This window comes from Stegostoma tigrinum, chromosome 9 (assembly GCF_030684315.1).
Source record: "Stegostoma tigrinum isolate sSteTig4 chromosome 9, sSteTig4.hap1, whole genome shotgun sequence".
Lineage (NCBI taxonomy): Eukaryota > Metazoa > Chordata > Chondrichthyes > Orectolobiformes > Stegostomatidae > Stegostoma > Stegostoma tigrinum.
This window is the reverse complement of record NC_081362.1, coordinates 69,491,805-69,514,722: the sequence shown is the minus strand read 5'-3', so window position 1 is coordinate 69,514,722 and position 22,918 is coordinate 69,491,805. Positions and strand designations below refer to the sequence as shown.

General features: G+C 43.7%; 1 protein-coding gene across 5 annotated transcripts in view; it reads right to left on the bottom strand.

Annotated features, from left to right (window-relative positions):
* The window catches only part of srbd1 (S1 RNA binding domain 1), a 265,440-nt gene extending 254,413 nt beyond the window's left edge, over positions 1-11,027 (bottom strand). For 2 of the 5 annotated variants that reach the window (XR_007248120.2, XM_048536358.2), the window contains exons 1-4: positions 10,932-11,027; positions 6,709-6,749; positions 6,137-6,204; positions 2,595-2,832 (exon numbers count right to left, since the gene is read on the bottom strand). Coding sequence is in view for 4 of the 5 variants with exons in the window: in XM_048536358.2 (XP_048392315.2) it covers positions 2,595-2,832; positions 6,137-6,204 (306 nt within the window). In the remaining variant the exon portion in view is untranslated. Of the gene's footprint in view, positions 1-2,594; positions 2,833-6,136; positions 6,205-6,708; positions 6,750-10,349; positions 10,529-10,768; positions 10,877-10,931 lie in introns of those variants that run through there. The other 3 variants (XM_059648614.1, XM_048536360.2, XM_048536359.2) reach the window with 3 other exon arrangements.
* Between the last annotated feature and the right edge of the window lie 11,891 nt (positions 11,028-22,918).

Genomic DNA, 22,918 nt, shown 5'->3' with positions numbered 1-22,918 from the left:
TGTGGAATAAATTGTTGGCAGTGATTATAAAATATAGGATTTACAGACATTTAGAAAGGCAAAAAATGATTAGGGATAGTCAGAATGGTTTTGTGCAAGTTTTTTGAGGAAGTTGCCAAAAAGGATTGATGATGACACAGCAGGAGAAATTGTTTATGTGGATTTTAGTAAAGCCTTTGACAAAGTTCCACATGGTAGACTAAGTAGTAAAGTTAGGTCACATGGGGTTCAGAGTGAGCTTGCCAATTGTATACATAATTGTCTTAACACGGGAGACAGAGTGTGATGGTGGAGGCTTGCTTTTTGATTTAGAGGCCCGTGACTAGCAGTTTTCCACAGAGACTGGTTCAGGGTCTTCTTTTGTTTGTAATTTATATAAATCATTTCGATGAGAATATCGAAGGCATGGTTACTAAGTTTGCAGACGACACCACAATTGGCAACATAGCAGAGAATGAAGAAGGTTTTCGAAGATTACAAAGGGAGCTTGATCAAATGGATCAACGGGCTGAGAAATAGCAGATAGAGGTCAATCTGGATAAATGTGAGGTATTGAATTTTGGTACAACAAACAATGGTGGGGCTTATACAATTAATGATCAGGCCTATGCCAGTGTTATAGAGCACAGGAACTGAGGGACACAGGTACATAATTCTTTGAAGCTTGCATCACATTTAGACAGACTGGTTAAAAAGGCTTTTGGCATGTTTGCCTTCATTGCTCAGTCCTTGGAGTATAGGGGTTGGGAAGTCATGTTAATGTGGTACACTAAGGTGGTGAAGCCTCTTCTGGAAAACTGTGTCCAATTCTGGTCACCCAGTTATGGGAAGGTTATTATTAAGCTGGAGAGGGTTCAGGAGAGATTTACCAGGATGCTGCTGGGTGTGGAAGGTTTGAGTGAGAAAGAAAGGTTGCATAGGCTGGGACTTTTTTCACTGGAATGTAGAAGGTTGAGAGGCAGCTTGACAGAAATTTATAAAATAATGAGACGTACAGATACAGTTAATCGTAGTTGTCTTTTCCCTAGGATGAGGGATTTCAAGACTATGGAGTACATTTTTAAGGTGAGAGGAGGGAGATTTTAAAAAAGGCAATTTTTTTTTTTACACAGAGGATAATTTGAGAGTGGAATGAACTTCCTGACAAAGTGGTGAAGGTGGGTACAATTACAACATTTAAAAGGCATTTCGATAGATACATGAATAGGAAAGGTTTGGAGCGATATGGGCCAATGGCAGGCGGGTAGGTTTAGTTTCATTTGGGATTATGTTTGGCAATGGACTGGTTGGACTGAATGATTTGTCTCCATGCTGAATGACTCTATCACTAAAAGCCATATACAATCTTCTAACAGGATTGCTGGAAAACAGTCAGATGTGGGAGCTGCAGAGATTTTCCTCTTCATAATCTAGCACACTGACAGATTAATGCAAACTGGAAATCAAATCAGGAACTCTGCATCATTTAACTGGATCAACAGCAAGTTATTGGTGCAATTTTCTCGAGCAATTATAAAAGCGCAATGATCAAATCTGCATCATCTTACAATTTGGATCTTTCCACCATCACTTGGCATTTTAACTTTATTTATAATTGTGGCTAATTTTTAATTCGTTCAATTATTTTAAAGCATTTCAAAGTTGCAAATCTTTGTAAAAGTTACATATCATTTATGATGTCGGGACATAAACCTACTTCAGCATGAACTAATTTTTAAAATAAAAAGATTAAACTGGGGCCACATGTTCTAATATGCTCGTGGGTATAGAGATAACCTTTAGCACCTATTTCACTGAAGGTGGACAATGTGAATGCTTAACACAGACCGTTGTTCGGTATGGTCCATATAGAGTGGAAATCACAAGTTTTGAAAGGTAACAAACTGGAAGTGTCAACTCAGTTTTTAGTCAGCATAGATCCTGCATGACCTGCAAAGAATCTCAAGCTCATTTTGATTTCAGTTCAGCTTCGTGGCATCTGCTCTATGCCTTTTTGACACAGGTTTTGATTCCTAGCTTAATTATGTCAACCAATTTCACCAAGAGCAACAACGCATCACCAACTAGGAAGGAAATATAGAAGGTGAGAGCAGGGTGGTGGTTGGGGGACTGACAAACGCTTCTGTTCAGGAGTTTTTGCTGCAAATCATCAATTCTCAAGAAATGAGGGATAACAGCAAGCTTTGGGGAAAAAAAAGAGAGTTCCAGCAGACATGCTTTGGTGTGCCAGAGTTCACATGGCTTGTAATATTACGATATTTGTTTATTCCGCTCACTTTCCCTACCCCACCATTAACTGAGATCTCTTTATATAAGCCACTAAACAAAAGCATGATCATCTGAAGATTTGTGACAGCCATTCTGAAGCAAACTGTTTGAATTTGAATTAAAGAAGAGTTTGTCTCTGTTTTTTTTCCCCCCAATTTACACTTCACAAGAAGCGTCTTTACTTCCCAAAGATGACACAGCCAACATGAGAAATATGGTTGCACGAACTCGTATTTTATCATTCCACATACACAACAGGTCAGTGCATTACCAGGGTGTCCAACATGAAATATGTTCTTCAAACATGACTGGGTACATTTCTTTACCATTACAGTAGGATCCACTTTGGTCTTTTCTGGTGTTTTTTTCCTGTTCTTTTTAACTGCTGTCTTCATCGTAGATCTTTTTACTGACGTTTTAATTGTACATGTACTTCCTGCTTCAGGCTTAACTTTCTTTTTTGCTGTCACTGGTTTTGCTGTAGATCTCTTTGGCTTTCTTGCAATTTTATTTGTTGGAATCCATTCTTCCTCCTCCTCCTCTTCAGAATCAGATTCAGAACTTCTATACAAAAGATAATTACAAGGAATTCAATAGAAAATTAAGTCATAAAAGATACTTTCCACTCCATTCTCTTTCTTTTCCAAATGTGACACATGCTCAACTACCATACTATACGCTGCAAAAGCTAACTCGTCACTTATTCTTGAGTTACAGCTTTAGAAAGAAACCATCAAGTCTATTCAATTGCAGAAGCAGAGTCAAATGCAGTTGGGCTGCAACGGTTCAAGAAGTCAGCTCACCACCATGTTCTCAAGGGCAACTAGGGATGGGCAAGAAATCCTAGCCAGCCAGCGACACCCACATCCCACATCCCACAAATGAATACAAAAAAAAATTATCCATGCCTATAATTTCCATCAACGGTTTCCCAAATCCTTTGCAAAAATTTTCACTTGCTGAATCAGAGTAACCCGGATATTTACTGCCAACTCAATTGATATTATCCAAATCAGAAAATCAGCCACTGCATCCCCATCCTGAAAGCATACATATTTTGCTTGGAATATTACTGGATAGTACAATATTATTTTTTTTTCTGCCCATTAGTATTATAAAGAATTCAAAAGAATAATCTACAATAATTTTTGGGTAATACTGCAAATCATTCCATTCTAGAATTCTATAATTTATTAATCATCTGCAGTACATCATCATAACAAGTTCTTTAGCAGGTAAACATACCTCATTGTCAGAATGAAGCAAATATAGTTCAAAGTACCTTTCATTTGGGTTCCACAGTAATGGCCCGCAACCTAAGTATTCACTACCTCTCGAAGTTCACAAAGAAACATCTGTCTCAATTTCTACACATAGGCCGTGGATATTGACTAGCTGATCCCAATCAACCTCTCTCAAGTCTCAATAACAAAGTACCTTTACTCACAATTTATATATATTAAACAGAAGGCACTACTGCATGTTCATCTGTACACATATTGTCAATGACACAGCACATAATAGTCTAATGCCAGCGATCAGATGTCCCCCAATTTGGCTAATACCTTCATTCACGTGTTGACTTCTACTTCTCCTGCCTGACCCATCACATAGTTCCTCACTGTCCACTTTTTATACTACATGCCTACCCAGTACTGTTCTAACTTTAATGCCATAACTGCCCCTAGTGCCATCTCATGGAACGCCTTTCATTCACCTTGGAGCATATGTTGTGATTTTGGGAGCACTTAGAAGAAGTCACGTCAGTATTAGGGTCTTGTGGCTTTATTAGAGATGCCCAAGACAATGGGATCCAAACTGGCCCTGCTCAAAAAAATCAGCAGTATCAAAGTATCCACATATCACTTTATACACCTAAAATGTTTTTTGTGACATTAAACATCTCTTCCCCTTTTTCCTGCCATTTCCCACTACCTCAACAACCTGCAACTCTGACCAAAAAAAACATTTTTCATTACCAGCCAGTTCCAATCTTTACATTACAGCTTGGTACATTGACAATGTCTTGAAAGAAACTCGGGTGACTTTAGCCATAGGCCCCCAGAGCTGGGGCCACAATTATTTACAATAAACATTCATGACTTGGATGATGGAAGTAAATGTATTATCACAAAGTTCATAGATAACCAAAGACAGGTAAGACAGCAAGTAGTAAAGATGAGACAGATAGTGTCTACAGACAGCTTAAGTGAGTTGGTAAAAATCTGATTAATGGCATATGTCAAAAAATTTGAGATAATGCACTTCAGCAGGAAGAAAATAACAATATTATTTGAAACAGAGGAGGAATGCAGAAACATGCAGCAGAGGAATCTGGGAATCCTCTTTCATGACTCACATAAAGCTAACATCCAAGTTCAGTGGGCAATAGGGAAGGCAAATAGAATGTCAGTCTTTATTTCGGAGGGCATGGAGTATAATTATAGAGAGGGCTTGCTAAAATTATGCAAGGCTCTATTCAGACCACAGCTGGAATACTGTGAACAGTTCTCATCTCTATGTAAGAAAACATCTACTTGTATTGGAGGCAGCCCGGAGAAGGTCCATCAGGTTGATTGTAGGTGTGGGGAGGTTGAGTAGTTTGGGCTCACTGAGTTTAGAAGAATGAGAGGAGACTATATTAACACATACAAGATTCTTGGGGAAATACGATACGATAGGACGAATGCAGAGAGATTGCTTTCCATGGTGAAACGGTGTAGATCCAGAAGGCAGAATCCCAGGCGAAGAGTCACCCTTTATGACAGGGGTCAGGACAGTATCTTCCCTCAGAGGGTAGTGAATCTGTGGAATTCTGTGGGCTGGATCATTAAGTATATTTAAGACTGAGATGTACAGATTTTTAATCGAGGGAAACAAGGATTATAGGGAAAACACAGTAATATGAAATTGAGGATTATCGGATCAGCCACGATCTTGTTGAATGACAGAGCATGCTTGATGAAGTGAATGGCTAATTTCTGCTCCTACATTTCATTGTCCAATCCTACCCACTCAAATAAGTATATTTTATTGTTTTAAATGTATGTATACAAGCCCATGGGCCAGAAGGAGGAAGACTCTACATTCCAGTTCACAGGAATGTAGTGATACAAGTGCCCCACAAATTGCTAAGTTGTTTGGCTCTCACTTTCAGGTGGCTTTTATTTTCTGTAAAATTCAGGTATTCAGCTGACTGGGCCTCATACTGCTACATTGAGGGTGGTTGAGAAATGATACTCTCCACTTCCAGTTGAGTTAAAAATCATTATTGTCAATGAATTTTTACAAAATAAAAATCTTGAAAATTCATAATTTAAGCCGTTTTCATCTGTCATCTATATTGTACATTTAGGCAACCTTTAAACACAAAAATGATAATGAAAATCACTTGATTCTTAAATGAAATAAAGGAGACAGCCTTGTCAGACTGATAAGAACAGCAGTCTATCACAGTAGACCAATGCCGAACGGTCTTGCAAATAGGTGCCATTCAATTTTATCAAAACCAAAAGAACTGCAAATGCTATAACTCAGGAGCAAAAGTAGAAGTTGCTGGAAAAGCTCAGCAGGTTTGGCAGTATCTGTGAAGAGAAAATCAAAGTTAGCGTTTCAGATACGGTGACCCTTCCTCAGAATGTTCTGACGTCAACTCTGATTTTCTCTTCACAGATGCTGCCAAACCTGCTGAGCTTTTCCAGCAACTTGTATTTCCATTCAATTTTATGAAGTTTACATTTCAAAGAAAATAAATTAAAACATTCTAGTGCATTGAAAATCAAATGTTTAAATATTCATCTTGTAAAACTACAAGGTGGAATGTTCAATACATGATTAACATTTCAACTGTTGGAAGAACTGCACTTACGCATTAAGGAACGAATCATCATCTTCTGAAAATGGTCGCTTCTGACTTAACTGTGTTATTCCCGACATCTGTAAATTAATTTGAATCAGTATCATTTTAATCTGGAAAAGGAAATTCATTTCACTCTAGCATCAGGTCTGCTGCCCAAACAAGCTAAGCAATGTGGCTTTGACATTGAAGGAGGTGCAAGATGGTAAGCTGTGCAATGAGTGTAAGCAAGCAAGCAACCCTCCATTACTGACACACTATACTGAATTTGATGTTTGCATTTATCCGGTCTTTCTCTCCTTTCCTTCTTAAGGAATGGAGTGTTAATTCCAATATTCCAATTCAAATGCACAATTCTCAAACGCATTTTGAAAATTCATCTTCAATATTTTCCCTTCACTTAACAAAAGTTGCCTCTCCTCACATGTTCTTGTGCCAGTTACCATTTTTATGTCTAAATTCTTATGAAAAAAACTTTATAAATCACCAAACAAAATCACATCCAAGATCAAAATATTAAGTGCAGAGATGAATTATTAAACTTGCTCACCTAGAGACATTAATGTATTTCATTAATACATTACCTTCAATTTTTTGCTTGCAGCTCCCGCTTAGGTGTAAGCCACTAAGGAAGAAAGCAGAAGGTGAATTTAAATTTTAAATTTAACTACATTTAAGATTTTAGACATTTTTAATCAACCTGCTCAAGGAATCATGACACAGGGGCTCAGGTAGGATATGAACCCAGGCCTACTAACCTAGAGGTAGGAACACTGCCACTGGCTACAAAAGCCCAAGAACCCGGCTCTTAAGTACGTATATTTACAACAAAACCTTTGCAAATATCCGATAGTTTTTGCTGTTTAAAATCAAGATATAGCAACCTGAGGAGTAACTTTTTCCACACAAAGGGTGGTCCGTACGTAGGATGAACTGCCAGAGGAAGAGGCAGATGCAGATACAGTTACAACATTTAAAAGACATTTGGATAGGAAAGGTTTAGAGGGATATGGGCCAAACACAAGCAGGTGGGGCTAATTTAGCTTGGGAAATTTAGCACGGACAAGTTGGATCAAGGGGTCTCTTTCCAAGCTGTATAACTCCATACCTCGGTTAAACATCCATGTACAACAAGACATGAACATTTAGGCTTGAGCTGTTAGTGGCGAGTGACATTCAAACGACAAAATGACCCTTGATTTCAACAGCACTACCATCACCGCAACACACAATCAACCTTGATGTTCATCAACACCATCACTATCAAATTCCCTCCTGTCTATACCCTAGTTATCCATCGACAATACAGTAAACAGAACCAGCCAAAGAAATGTGGCAACTTCAACAGAAGGGCAAAGAGAAGGAATTCTGCAGAATATTACTCACTTCCATTCTCTAAAACCTTCCTCCATCCAAAAGACCAAAGTCCAAAATGACAAAATATTCTCCATTTGCCTAAAGCGCAGCTTCAAAAACACTAAGTAGCTTGGTACCATTCAGGAAAAAGCAGCCCACTTGATTGGCACCTCATCAAGCACTGGCACACAGTTGCAATGTTGGCCAAGATGCACTGCAGCAATTCATTTAGCCTCAAACCATCAATCTCTACTCCCTAGATGGTGAAGGGAATACCACCACCAAGAAATATCCATCACTGTCACTGGATCACAATCTTGGAATTCCAATCATGGTAGCTGTCCCTCACCATATACATTGCCAAAATTCAAGGTGGTCGCTGGCAACATCCAGCTCTACCTCACCACCAACCCTCAATCCCTCTCCTCTTTCACAGCAGTCATGGCACTTTATTTGTTTTCCAGTCCTGGATAAGTCGAAATATCTTCTGCTTAAAATATTTGAAAATATCAAAGCTATTGTCTTCACTCCCTTTAATACATAAGCTGTATTAAAGAACTGTCTTTACATGGTTTGTCTTTGAACCAGACTGGTCACAACTTTGATTTCACATTTGAACTTTACTTGGAAGATCTGCTGCTGAAACTTTCTTCCATGTTTTTGTTACTTTCTGTCAGACTATTCCAATTAACTCCTGGATACCACCCCTTGATCTACCCTTTGCAATCTTGAGGAAACTCCGAACTCCTATCCATGCCCTGCCTCGCGCAGAGTTTTGTTCATCCGCCACACCTGTCCTCACAGGTTTCTGGTTCAATGTCTTTTTGCTAAAATTGTCTTCCATGTTTTCATGAGATAACAAGGTGTAGAGCTGGATGAACACAGGTCAGGCAGCATCAGAGGAGCAGGAAAGCTGATGTTTCGGGTCTGGTCCTGCCCTCTGATGCTGCTTGGCCTGCTGTGTTCATGCAGCTCTACACCTTGTTATGTCAGATTCTCCAGCATCAGTAGTTCCTACTATCTCTTCCATGTTTTCATACAAGCTTATGAAATAAGAGCAAAAGTAATCCATTTGACCCTTTTGAGTGTACCCTGCCATTCAGTAAGACTTTTACTGGTCTGTCTGTGTTTCAAACTCCACATTCCCACGTGAACACAGAAGGTATGGTTAATAATTTTGCAGATAACACCAAAATTGGAGGCATTGCAAACAGCAAAGAAGTTTAGCTCAGAGTAAAATGGGACCTTGATCAGAATGGGTCAACAGGTTAAAGAATGGAAAATGGAGTTTAATTTAGATAAATGTAAGGTGCTGCATTTTGGAAAGGAAAATCAGGGCAGGACTGGGGAATGTTGCTGAATAAACAGACCTTGGAGTGCAGATTCATAGTTCCTTGAAAGTGGAGCTGCAGGTAGACAGGGTAGCAAAGGCGGCATTTGGTACACCTGCCTTTACAGGGCAGCATTGATTCTAGGAGTTGGGAAATCGTGTTGAGAATACGCAGGACATTGGTTAGGCCACTTCTGGAATACTGCACGCAGTTCAGGTCTCCCTGCTACAGGAAGGATGATTGAAACTTGAAAGGGTTCAAGAAAGATATACAAGGATGTTGCCAGAATTGGAGGGTTTAAGCTATAGGGACAGACTGAATAGGCTGGGGCTATTTTCCCCAAAGCAACAGAGGCTGAGGTTTATAAAATCATGACAGGCGTGGATAGAGTGAAAACAAAGGCTTTTCCCCGGGGGTGGGGTCAAAAATTAGAACCATAGATTTAAGGTGAGGGGGGAAAAGATTTAAGAGGGGCCTAAGGGGCAACATTTTCACACAGGGGATGATGCGTGTATGGAATGAGCTGCTAGAGAAAGTGGTGAAGGTTGGTACAATTACAACATTTAAAGACATCTGAGATAACAAAGTGCGGAGCCGGATGAACACAGCAGGCCAAGCAACATATTAGGAGCACAAAAGCCTGCTGTGTTCATCTAGCTCCACACTTTGTTATCGCGGATTCTCCAGCATCTGCTGTTCCCATTATCTCCGATCACAATTTAAAGACATCTGGGTGGGTATACGATTAGGAACGATTTAGAAAGTTATGGGTAAAATGCCCACAAATGGGATTAGATTTATTTAGGATATCTGGCCAGCATGCACAAGTTGGAACGAAGGGTCTGTTTCCATGCGGTACATCTCTATGACTACACCGCCCCACACCCCAACTGACTTGGAAAAATATTGTTGTTCCTTCACTGTTGCTGGGTCAAAATCCTGGAATTCCCATCCCAACAGCATTGTGGATCAACCTAAAGCACACAGTGGCTCAAGAAGACAGTTCACCACCACCTTCTCAAGGGTATTGACGGACAGTCAATAAATGCTGGCCCAGCCAGCAATGCTTGAATCCCATGAGTGAATAAAAGGCTTGATTGAATGCACGGCTGCTTCACCTGGAAGTTGTGTCCAGGGCCTTGGATGATCATGTGGTAAACGAGCAAGTGCTGCACCTTCTGCAAATACATGGGAAAAAGTACTGCGAGTGGAGGAAGAGCTCAGCAGGGTATCCTGGAAGAAATGACAAAGGTGGTGGCAGAAATGGAGTCTTATGCTTTTTTGGCTGAGGAGCCTTGTGGTGCAGAAAGCAAGAACTTGGGGACCTTATCATTGTTGTGGCATTAGACAGAATGGATGAGGGCAGAAGTGCAGAAAATATGTCAGATACGACTGAGAACCCGGTCAACCGTTGTGACGGTGAATCAGGTGTTGAGGAAAGAGGCAGACATTTGAGAGGGCTGCACTGTAGAAGACGGTATTACCGCAACAGATATGACAAAGAAGGAGAATTAAGGAGAAACAGATGGAGTCCTTACCAGAAGCTAACTGCGAGGATGAATAGTTAACGTAACTTTAGGATTTGATGGGTTTGCAATCGATATTGGTAGCCAGTCTACTCCCATATGCAGAAACAGAGATATTGAGGAAGGGGTCAGGTGAAACTGAAAGTAGGGTGGAAATTGCAAGCAAAATTGATCTTTTTCCCCCCCCAATACCCAGCGAGAGGGGGAAAGCAGCACTATTTATGTTCTCAATGTACCAGAAAAAGAGCTGTAGGATGGGATCCCATAGTACTGCAGCAATAAATGCTCCACAAAGAGGCAGGCATAGCTGGAGTCCACGTGGACACCGGTGGCTCAGTGGTTAGCACTGCTGCCTCACAGCAGCAGGGGCACAGGTTTGATTACAGCTCATTGAAGGAGAGTAAAATTCACCAGGATTATTTTTCACACACAATCTCAGCGTCGTCTCCCCGCCGCCAGTCAGAAGCTCAGTCCCCAGGGCCATACTGTTTCAGAGTTCTGCAGCGACCCTCTCTCGGGGCGCCGCTCTGTCCCCAGTGACCCCCCGGGGGGGGGGGGGCGCTCTGTCCCCTAAATCCCCTCTGACCCTGATACCTCTCTCTCGGGGTGCCGCTCTGCCCCTCAATATTATCCTTTCTCAGAGCCCGCTCGCAGCCTCCACGATGCCGTCGTACTGAACGTCAGTTCCGCCTACTGGACTGACCCACCACCGTTCAAGACCATGGGGAGGGAATGGAAACCCTACATTAAATAATTAAATATTTTAATTTTTCAGATCACTCAAAGCAAACATTACCATCTGTCTACGAACATGCATTGGCGTGAAAGATATTTCAATATAATGCATCCTAAACCTCCCTAAAATAAATATAAACAATGATCAACCCCACCGATCACTCCCGCGTTGTGGACTATTCTGTTTGCCATCACCCAGCCCCCCAGGTCTGGGGGCGTGGCCTGTTGGAGGGGCGGCGCAGGCTCAGTGGTGTTTGGCTAGGCAGCCAGCGTCGGCGCAGCTGAGTGGGATGGTTACAGGGAGGGTTTTATATCCCTGCCAGAGTGGGCTGGTTATTGCCAATGCTTCCTTCAAATTCACCCGGGTCACCGATATTCCAAAAACAACGGATTTCTGGAAGCGCACGTGATTTTTAGACGAAGGGCTTGTAGCTTTGGACGGTTATGTGCGAAACAGTAAATAGGCAAGTGTTTGGTGTGTGTAAACACAAAGTGCTGCTATGGCACGGGCAATTGAAGATGGGACTGCTGGAAAAGTTTATCTTTATTTAGGTTTCTGCCACATCTGTTTCATGCAGCATTAGTACGTTAGCCTTCGGATGAGGTCGTAAATTCCAATTCCAATCGAGACTGTCAAGGAGGGTTCGAATAGTGGGATAATGGGAACTGCAGATGCTGGAGAATCCAAGATAATAAAGTGTGAAGCTGGATGAACACAGCAGGCCAAGCAGCATCTCAGCAGCACAAAAGCTGACGTTTCGGGCCTAGACCCTTCATCAGAGAGGGGGATGGTGTGAGGGTTCTGGAATAAATAGGGAGAGAGGGGGAGGCGGACCGAAGATGGAGAGAAAAGAAGATAGATGGAGAGGAGAGTATAGGTGGGGAGGTAGGCAGGGGATAGGTCAGTCCAGGGAAGACGGACAGGTCAAGGAGGCGGGATGAGGTTAGTAGGTAGGAAATGGAGGTGCGGCTTGGGGTGGGAGGAAGGGATGGGTGAGAGGAAGAACAGGTTGGGCTGGTTTTGGGATGCAGTGGGGGGAGGGGACGAACTGGGCTGGTTTTGGGATGCGGTGGGGGAAGGGGAGATTTTGAAGCTGGAGAAGTCCACATTGATACCATTGGGCTACAGGGTTCCCAAGCGGAATATGAGTTGCTGTTCCTGCAACCTTCGGGTGGCATCATTGTGGCACTGCAGGAGGTCCATGATGGATATGTCATCTGAAGAATGGGAGGGGGAGTGGAAATGGTTTGCGACTGGGAGGTGCAGTTATTTATTGCGAACCGAGTGGAGGTGTTCTGCAAAGCGGTCCCCAAGCCTCCGCTTGGTTTCCCCAATGTAGAGGAAGCCACACCGGGTACAATGGATACAGTATACCACATTGGCGGATGTGCAGGTGAACCTCTGCTTAATATGGAAAGTCATCTTGGGGCCTGGGATGGGGGTGAGGGAGGAGGTGAGGGGGAAAGTGTAGCACTTCCTGCGGTTGCAGGGAAGGTGCCGGGTGTGGTGGGGTTGGAGGGCAGTGCGGAGCGAGCAAGGGAGTCACGGAGAGAGTGGTCTCTCCGGAAGGCAGACAAGGGTGGGGATGGTATCACCTCCTCCCACTCACCCTCCTGCAAAAATTCCATCCCCTATTCCCAATTCCTCCGCCTCCGCCGCATCTGCTCCCACGATGAGGCATTCCACTCCCGCACATCCCAGATGTCCAAGTTCTTCAAAGACCACAACTTTCCCCCCGCAGTAGTCGAGAACGCCCTTGACCGTGTCTCCCGCATTTCCCGCAACACATCCCTCACACCCCACCCCCGCCACAACCGCCCAAGGAGGATCCCGCTCGTTCTCACACACCACCCCACCAACCTCCGGATACAACGCATCATCCTCCAACACTTCCGCCATCTACAATCCGACCCCACCACCCAAAACATTTTTCCATCCCCACCCTTGTCTGCCTTCCGGAGAGACCACTCTCTCCGTGACTCCCTTGTTCGCTCCACACTGCCCTTCAACCCCACCACACCCGGCACCTTCCCCTGCAACCGCAGAAAGTGCTACACTTGCCCCCACACCTCCTCCCTCACCCCCATCCCAGGCCCCAAGATGACTTTCCATATTAAGCAGAGTTTCACCTGCACATCCGCCAATGTGGTATTCTGTATCCATTGTACCCGATGTGGCTTCCTCTACATTGGGGAAACCAAGCGGAGGCTTGGGGACCGCTTTGCAGAACACCTCCGCTCGGTTTGCAATAAACAACTGCACCTCCCAGTCGCGAACCATTTTAACTCCCCCTCCCATTCTTCAGATGACATGTCCATCATGGGCCTCCTGCAGTGCCACAAGGATGCCACCCAAAAGTTGCAGGAACAGCAACTCATATTCCGCTTGGGAACCCTGCAGCCCAATGGTATCAATGTGGACTTCACCAGCTTCAAAATCTCCCCTTCCCCCACCGCATCCCAAAACCAGCCCAGTTCGTCCCCTCCCCTCACGGCATCACACAACCAGCCCAGCTCATCCCCCACCCCCCCCCCACTGCATCCCAAAACCAGCCCAGCCTGTCTCTGCCTCCCTAACCTGTTCTTCCTCTCACCCATCCCTTTCTCCCATCTCAAGCCGCACCTCCATTTCCTACCTACTAACCTCATCCCACCTCCTTGACCTGTCCATCTTCCCTGGACTGACTTATCCCCTCCCTACCTCCCCACCTATACTCTCCTCTCCACCTATCTTCTTTTCTCTCCATCTTCGGTCCGCCTCCCCCTCTCTCCCTGTTTATTCCAGCAAGTCCCTTTGTCTGTTTTCCTTTCATCTCTCTTTCTCCATGGCTGTCATTTCCATCTGTTCAATTTGCTTCTCCCCTCATGTTATTGGCATAAGTACCACCTATTTGCTTTCAGTTCAAACAAAATGCCATTGGACTCAATGTTATCTCTGCTTTCCTCTCCGCAGATGCTGCCAGATATACGGAGTTTCTCAGATAACAAGGTGTGGAGCTGGATGAACACAGCAGGCGAAGCGGCATCAGAGGAACAGGAAAGCTGACGTTTCATACCTCGACCCTTCTTCAAAAATTTCAGGTTTCCTGTTCCTCTGATGCTGCTTGGCCTGCCGTGTTCGTCCAGCAGTACAGGTTATCTCAGGTTCTCCAGCATCTGCAGTTCCTACTATCTCTGAAACACTGCGAAGCCTCTTCTAAGGATGCCTACCTTGAAGAAGTTACCCTCCAGAAAGACCTCAGTGGATCTCTCTCCCACTGCAACTCTCTCGTCATCTCTTCGACCCTGAAACTGCTCGACCATGTCCTGAAGCAAACCAGGTGCTATGACCACATTACCTTCCTTAGTACATGTCACTGGAACCGATCATCCCCAATGGACTACAGTCCACATTTGGGCCTTACCAATTTGGCCCCACCTGTGACAGCTGTTTTTGTTCTTGTCGCCAGCACTTTCTTTTTGTAACAGTGCAGGCACTCACTCTCTGTACTCCAGACTGGTATTTCAATATGCAAGTACCACTAATGATTTAAAATTTAAGATAAAGCAGTTGCCTTAGCTTGAAAATGTGCTCAACGACATGAAACTAATGAACCAGTTGCATAATTGATAAATTATCTGTATGTGTGAAAATGCCACCCCTGGTACTGCACTGGCCCAAACTTGACTCCACTGCTCCCGTGAGTTTGCTTCAGGCTCACCTCACCAATGCAGCCCCTACTGATGCTGCAGTATCTCATATTGGGCCCAAGCTGGCATCTACCTCTACCTCCATGAATCTACACTGGAAGCAGATGCCACCAGGAGCCCAAACCTGCCTCTGCAGCAGCAATGAATTGGCACCAATACCATCTCATTAATGCAGAAACAGCTGGGAACGCAAATGCACCACTGACGCCATCACCATGAATCCCCGCGCAGACCTTCACTGTTGACTATACCACCAATTTTTGTGTCACCCAGAAACTTACTAAATGTGCCTTGTAAATTGTTTATATAAATGACAAACAAAAATGAACCCAGCACCGATCCCTGCAGAACACCACTGATCGCAGGCCTCCAATCTGAAAAATCACCTTCCGCCACAACCCTCTGTCTCCTATTGTCAAGCCAATATAGCACAATCGAAGTGAAAATCAAATTCTTCTTGTTAAGGTTATCGAAGGCAGAAACAGACGCAGATATTAACGATCTTAAAATTAATCATCATCAAAATGAATCAAAGCAAACATTTTTATGTAATTAGCATATTACAACAATCTTTAGGATCGTCTGTTTGCAGCAAGCATTTCATTAAAAAAATTAATTTCATTATAGCTAACATTGCATTAACACTGAATTTACAAAAGGTTTTGATTAACATCAATGTTTGCATTCAACATTTTTTTGCAGCTTTAGTTTACATTCAGCAATGACCTTACCAATTTCCTTTATATGCATTGTGTTACACATTAGGTTTACATTTGGTAATGGTTTAAGCATTCAGTTAGAAGTTGTAAAATTGATGACCATTTCAGTTATTTCTGGCATAATTGGATTTTGCCTTTCTCGGCTTCAGCTGTAAAAAGGAATAATTCAGTCTGAGGCTGTCATATGGCTCACTAATTTCATTTGTTAGATGGTCCTTTATTAATTTGATTTATGCTCATGTTGGTTGACTTCCTTCTGGAGATTTTTGGTTGCAAGGAGGGGCCACAAAATATTTTTGGCAGATGGAATCAAGAAAACTTCATTGCCTTTTTCTGAGTATATTAAGAAGAGGAGGATTACTAGAGAAAGAGTGGGAGTTTTTAGAGAGACCAAAGGGACAATCTGTGCCTGGAGCCAATGGGTGTGAATAAAGTCTTAAATGAATACTTCTCATCTACGTCTCACAAAGAAAAAAGACATTGTAGCCAGGGATGTCATTTGGGATGGTGATGTTCATGAACAGGTTAAGATTAATAAAGAGGAGATATTAGATGTTTTAGTGCCATACAGGAGCATAAATCTCCGAGACCTCATGAGATGTTTCCCAGGCTGCTATGAGAGGAAATGCAGGAGATTTCTGGGGCTGTGATGAATATATTTCATTCTTTGCTGGCCATATGCAAAGAACCAGGCGACAGGAAGATTGTTAATGTATTTCCTTTGTTCAAGTAGGGCAGCAGAGATAGGTCAGGTAATTACATACCACTTAGTCTGATATCAGTGGGAGGGAAGTTATTAGAAAACATTCAGAAGGACCGAATTAATCAATACTTGGAAGCAGAGGGATTGATCAGGGATAGTCATTATGGATTTGTTAGAGGGAGATCCCATCTGATTAATTTAGTTGAACTTTTTAGAAAGGTGACTAAATATATTGATAGTTATCATAGTTTACTTGGACTTCATAAAACATAGAACTGTACATCACAGAAAAGGGCCCTTCAGCCCACAATAATAAAGTGTGAAGCTGGATGAACACAGCAGGCCAAGCAGCATCTCAGGACCTCAAAAGCTGACATTTCGGGCCTAGACCCTTCATCAGAGAGGGGGGTCTAGGCCTGAAACGTCAGCTTTTGTGCTCCTGAGATGCTGCTTGGCCTGCTGTGTTCATCCAGCTTCACACTTTATTATCTTGGATTCTCCAGCATCTGCAGTTCCCATTATCACCTTCAGCCCACAATGTTGTGCCGAACATGATGCCAAATCAAACTAATCCCTTTTCCTACCTTTGGTCCATATCCCCCCCATTCATTTCATTCCTTTGACAAGGTCCCACGTAGAAGGTTTGTCCAAAAAGTAACACTGTATGGAATCCAAGGCAGCTTGGCAAACCAGATCCAAATTTGGCTTATGAACAGGATCCAAAGAGTGATTTAATCTTTTTGTATTCATTCATGGGGTATGGGCATCGCTTGCTGGCCACCGTTTATTGCCTGCCCCTCATTGCCTTTGAGAAGGTGATGATGACTGCCTTCTTGAACTGCTGCAGTCCACATGCTGTGGATTGACCCAAAATGCCCTTACAGAGAGAATTCCAGGATTTTGACCCAGTAGCATTGAAGGAATGGTGATATATTCCAAGTCAGGCTGGTAAGTGGCTTGAAGAGGTCCTTGCTGTTGGTGGTGTTCCTATGTACACATTGTCTGTGACCTTTTAGATGGAAGTGATTATGAGTTTGCAAAGTGTTCTCTAAAGATCTTTGGTGAATTACTGCAGTGCATATTGTGGACAGTACATACTGCTGCTGTTGAGTATTGGTGGTGGAGGGTATAGATATTTTGGATGTGTTGCCATTCAAGTGGACTGCTTTATCTTGGATGTTGCCAAGTTTCTTGAATATTGTTGGAGCTGCACCATCAGACAATTAGAGAGTATTCCTGACCTGTGCCTTATAGATGATGGACCGGCTTTGGGGTGTCAGGACTAGAGTTACTCACCGCAGTATTCAAGGCTCTGACTTGTTTTGTACCCACTATGTTTAAGTGGTGAGTCCAGTAGAGTTTTTTGTCAATGGTAACCCTCAGGACATTGTTAGTAGGGGATTCCGTAATGGTAACACCATTGAATATCAAGGGGCCGCAGTTAGATCGTCTCTTATTAGAGATGGTCATTGCTTGGCATTTGTGTGGCATGAAAGTTACTTGCCACTTCTCAGCCCAAACCTGGATGTTGTCCAGAATATCTTGATTTTGAGCATGGACTGCTTCAGTATCTGAAGAATTGTGAATGTTTCTGAACATTGTGCAATCATTGGCGAACATCCCCACTTCTGACTTTATGATGGATGGTCATTGATGAAGCAACTGAAGATGATTGGGCCTTTTACAGAGATGTCCTGGACTTGAGACGACTGATCTACTTCAACCAAAATGAAGGATGACTCCAACCAGTGGAGAGTTTGCCCTGATATCTATTGATTCCAGTTTTGCTAAGGCTCCCTGATGCCACACTCAATTGAATACAGCCTTGATGTCAAAGACTGCAGTCTTACCTTACCTCTGGAATTCAGCTCTTTTGACCATGTTTGAACCAAGACTGTAATGAGGTCAGGAGCTGAGTGGTCCTGGTGGAACCTAAACTGGGCATTAGTGAGCAACTTATTGCTGAATAGGTGTTGCATGATAGCATTATTGATGACACCATCCATTACTTTACTGATGATTGAGAGTAGCCTAATGGGATTGTAATCAGTCAGGTTGGCTTTGTCCTGCTTTTTGTGCTCAGGATATACCTGGGCAAGTGTCCACATTGACGGGTAGATACTAGCATTGTAATTGTACTGAAAGAGCTTGGCTAGGAGAGCAGCAGGATCTGGAGCATAATTCTTCAGTACTACTGTTGGCATGTTTTCAGGCCTTCCCAGTATCCATCGCCTCCAACCAATTCTTGATATCACATGGGGTGAATTGAATTGGCTGAACGCTGGTATCTGTAATGCTGAGGACTACTGTTGAGGTTGGTTGGCTTGCCGAGCTGGTTTATTGTTTTGCGGACATGAGTGAGTATTGGTCGTGTCTTTTTGTAGCAACTCATCTCAATCCACATGGACAAGGAGAACCACGACTTCGACTGGGACAACACCAAGATCCTGGGTCAGGCTAGACAGAGACAATGCATGAGAATTCCTGGAAGCATGGCACTCCACAAAGCATGCTATTAATAAACACAGTGAACTTGGCCCCATATACATTCCACTATGAAGGAAACCTGGAATTGAGGCAATCCATCTCAACAGGCCTCAGAGTTTTGAAACACACTGGGAAAGTACACCGACGCTTCATTGGAGACTGCACTGAGGATGTTACGAAGCATGGTAACAAAACATATGCAAAACAACAAGCCAGCTCGGCAAACCAACCAACCTCAACACCCACAATCCGAGCTACAGATCTGCTCCAAAACCTTATAGCTGGGGACTACTGGATGAGGCCAGGCTTGTCATCCACTCAGCATTTCTGGCTGAAAATTGCTGTAAATGCTTTCGCCATATCTTTTGCATTGATATTTTGGGCTTTTCTATCATGGAGGAGGGGATATTTGTGAAACCTCCTGCTCAAGTCATTTGTTCAATTATCTGATATGTTTTGTAGGTGGGTGTGTTACCTCTTTTAAGAGAGTGGGTCAGGTGACCCAGCACGGGAGCTAGGGGTGCCAGTCCAAAGCCAACTGTGGAGCTGAAAAACCTACAATAAAATATTCCCTGTTCAAGTTTACCTTGCGTCTACCATGTGTTCTCATGGACTACAAACATAATGACAGGCAATGAGGGTGGGATCCGAACCACAAACTGTGTGCAAATGCCATCTTTCATTTGTCGGGAGGAAGAACATTGCCTGGACTTTACAGATGGCACAATATTGTGGAGGTAACTTCAAGGGAAGCAGACTACTCTCAATGCTACGGAAGAACGATTCGCACCAAGAACAGCAGTCATGAGAGGACTTAAGCTGCAGACAATGGCTGAAGAGGGGAATAAATACCCCAGAGCTTACTAAAGTTGTCATGGAGAGCAGTCATCAGGGGACTGTGGCTGTGGGCAATGCCAGGGTGAAACTGTATGCTGACACAGGTGGTGAGGGAGTGACTGATTCAGAAAGCATTCATTGAGAGGACTTGGGCTGCGAATAGCTATTAGTGTCAAGTGGCAGGAAAAATTACCACCAGCTGGAAGACAAAATATGGGCCAGTTTGGAATGATGGGACTATTTGCTGAGACAAAGCTGAATTGTGTACACTAAATATTTCAGTGCGTACTTAAAGGTGAACAAAGTGGCTGAAGATATAGTGGTGCCAGTTTCCTGAAGCACCATTGGAAGTAAGACCTGTGCTATACAAAGGAGTCTCTTGCAACCAGGGAAACTCATGGAAGATATTCCAAGAATTATGTGAAGTGTTGAGCAGTTATTTTGCTCCAAAGGCAATGATTGCGGAATGTTTCCTGTTTTATAAATAAGTGCAGCACAACAGAGGATCCATTGCCCAATTTGTCGCTGCCTTAAAGAAGTTAATGGAGCAATGTGAATTCAAAAACTCGGCCTAATGGTACCTAGCATAGAATGCTGCCGATTTGGTAAGAGTGGCCACAAGCAGCCAACATGTTGGATTTGAGAAGCCCAATGTCATAGTGAGCCATATTGTCAGAAATTGCCAAGTACAACGCAAACAAGAGAAGAGGTGTTTACAGGTGCCAATTCGGAGGATGATCCATAAGGTACGTAGAGTCATACAGCACAGAAACAGACCCTTCAGTCCAACTCGTCCATGCCATGCAAGTTTCCCAATCTAAACAAGCCCGATCTAGCGATTGTAGCAAAAGCCCTGCATCGCTTGCTGGGAAAAAAACAACTATGGAAATGGACCCAGGAATGTGAGGGGGCTTACAGGAGGTGAAGCATGCCCTAAGAAGGTCAGAAGTGTTGACTTATTTTGACACAAATTTGAGAATGCAGTTGGTCTGCAATGCCTCACTTTATGGGGTTGGCGCCATACTTTTGCACATCTTACCAAATGGAGAAGGGTGGCCCATTGCACTTGCACTGAGGTCACTAATGAAAACAGAGGAGAAGCATGCCCAGACAGAAAAGAAAGGATTGGGCATTGTATTCGGTGCTAAGAAATTCATGATTTCCTTCATGGGAGGTACTACATGCTGCTGCCACTGGCTGCTAACCTCCATTTTTGAGAAGACCGTCAATGATGGCAGCACGCCTATAGTGATGGGCACTGTTCATTTGAAATCAGATACTGACAGTAGAAGAAGCAGGGCAATGCAGATTCTTTGTCAAGGTTATTGTTACTAGGAAATAAAAATGGTCCAGACAAGAACCTGAAAATGATGTCCTTTTCCCAAGAGACATCACTGTAGTGTCTCCCTCCCTCCCTTCTCCTCCAACCAAAGAAAAGTGGGGGAGAGAGATGTACTGTTGAAAATTTCTTGGTAGCAGAATGAGAAGTAAGGCATTAGCTCGAAAGGCATCAGTGATCTGGGGCTCAGCAAAAAGTATGGGTAAGCTCAGGTAAAGCCATTTTAACATTCCTCTTTAGTCTTGGAGCATTTGAGATGGTATGCTGTTCCTGCAGGATGTGGAGCCTCAGGGAGACTTCCATTGCCCCTGATGCTACATCTGTGGGAGGTGCACCCAGCTGCAGCTCCCAGGAGACCGTGTTAGGGAGCTGGAGCTGGATGCACTCCAGATCATCCAAGATGCTGAGTGCATCATTGATAAGAGTTTTAGTGAGGTGGTCACACCTAAGGTGCAGGCAGAGAGTAGCTGGGTGACCACCAAGAAAGACAAAGGGAGTAGACAGAGAGTGCAGGAACCCCCTGTGGCCATTCCCCTCGAAAACAAATATACCGTTTTGGATACTGTTAGGGATGATAACTAATCAGGTGAAAGCAGCAATACCTGGGTCAGTGGCACTACACCTGGCTCTGGGGCACAGCAGGAAAGGGGAAAGTCAAGCAGGACCTTAGTGTTAGGAGACTTGATAGTTCGGGGAAGAGACAGGAGATTCTATGGCTGCTAACAGGAATCCAGGATGGTGTGTTGCTTCCTGGGTGCCAGGGCCCAGGATGTGTCTGAGCAGCTGCAGAACGTTCTCAAGTGGGTGAGTGAGTAGCCAGGAATCATTGTGCATGTTGGCACAAATGACACAGGTAGAAATAGGGATGAGATCCTACAGAGTGATTACAGAGAACAAGGAGAAAACTTAAAAACTGGTACCTCGATGGTGGTAGTCTCTGGAGTACCATGTGCTCGTGAGGGTAATAACAGGGAGATATGGCAGATGAATGCATGGCTAAAGAATCAATGCAGGTGATAGAGATTTAGATTCTTGGGTCATTGGGATCTTTTCTGGGGCAGAAGTGAGCTGTTCAAGAGAAACAAGTTGCCCCTGAACTAGAGGGGACCAGTATCCTGGCAGGCAGATTTTCTGGTGCTGCAAGGGAGGGTTGAAACTAGATTGGCAGGGAGGTGGGATCCTCAACAGCATGGAGGCCAGTGCGAGGCTAGGAAGAGATCCAGTAATCAGAAATAGCAAGTTGAAGAGACCATGGCTGGAACATGACAAGGAGCAAGAAATGCCTATTGGATTAAATTGCGATCAGAGATCATGGGAACTGTAGATGCTGGAGAATTCAAGATAATAAAGTGTGGAGCTGGATGAACACGGCAGGCCAAGCAGCATCTTAGGAGCACTAAAGCTGATATTTCGGACCTAGCCCCTTCTTCAAAAGAAGGGGGAGGGGGAGAGGATAGTAACACATAAGGAATGAGCTGCCATTGCAAGTCATTGAGGTGGATACATTAACAACATTTAAAAAGCATTTGGACAAATATATAGGTAGGAAAGTTTCAGAAGAAAATGGGCCAAGCACAGGGAAATGGGGTTAGTGTGGATGTACGTTTTAGTCTGCAAGGACCAGTTTGAGCCAAAGGGCCTGTCATCATGCTGCAGGACTCTATGACAAGGTACCAGTGTCACAGGTCAGGTTGGGAATGCTACCCAGAGTGACCTGATCTTGAAGCTAGTGTTGGACTTAATCCTGAAAGCAAAGTCATGTCATAGAAACTTCCCAGGAGATGGGAGTTTTCTCTATAAGAGGGGTGTTTAATGTGGGAATGAGAGTTGTTTTCCCTCCCCTGATAAGAGGGAAGGTGCTGGAACAAGTGCACCAATGGCATAGTGCAAATAGAGCCCTACAGTGTGGAAGCAGACCATTCAACCCATTGAATCCACACTGACCCTCTGAAGAGCATCCCACCCAGATCTAGACCTCTGCCCTGTCACCCTGCAATTCCAACAGCTAATCCATCTGACCTGCACATCTTTGGACTACACGAGGAAAGTAGAGCGCTGCAAAGGAAACCCA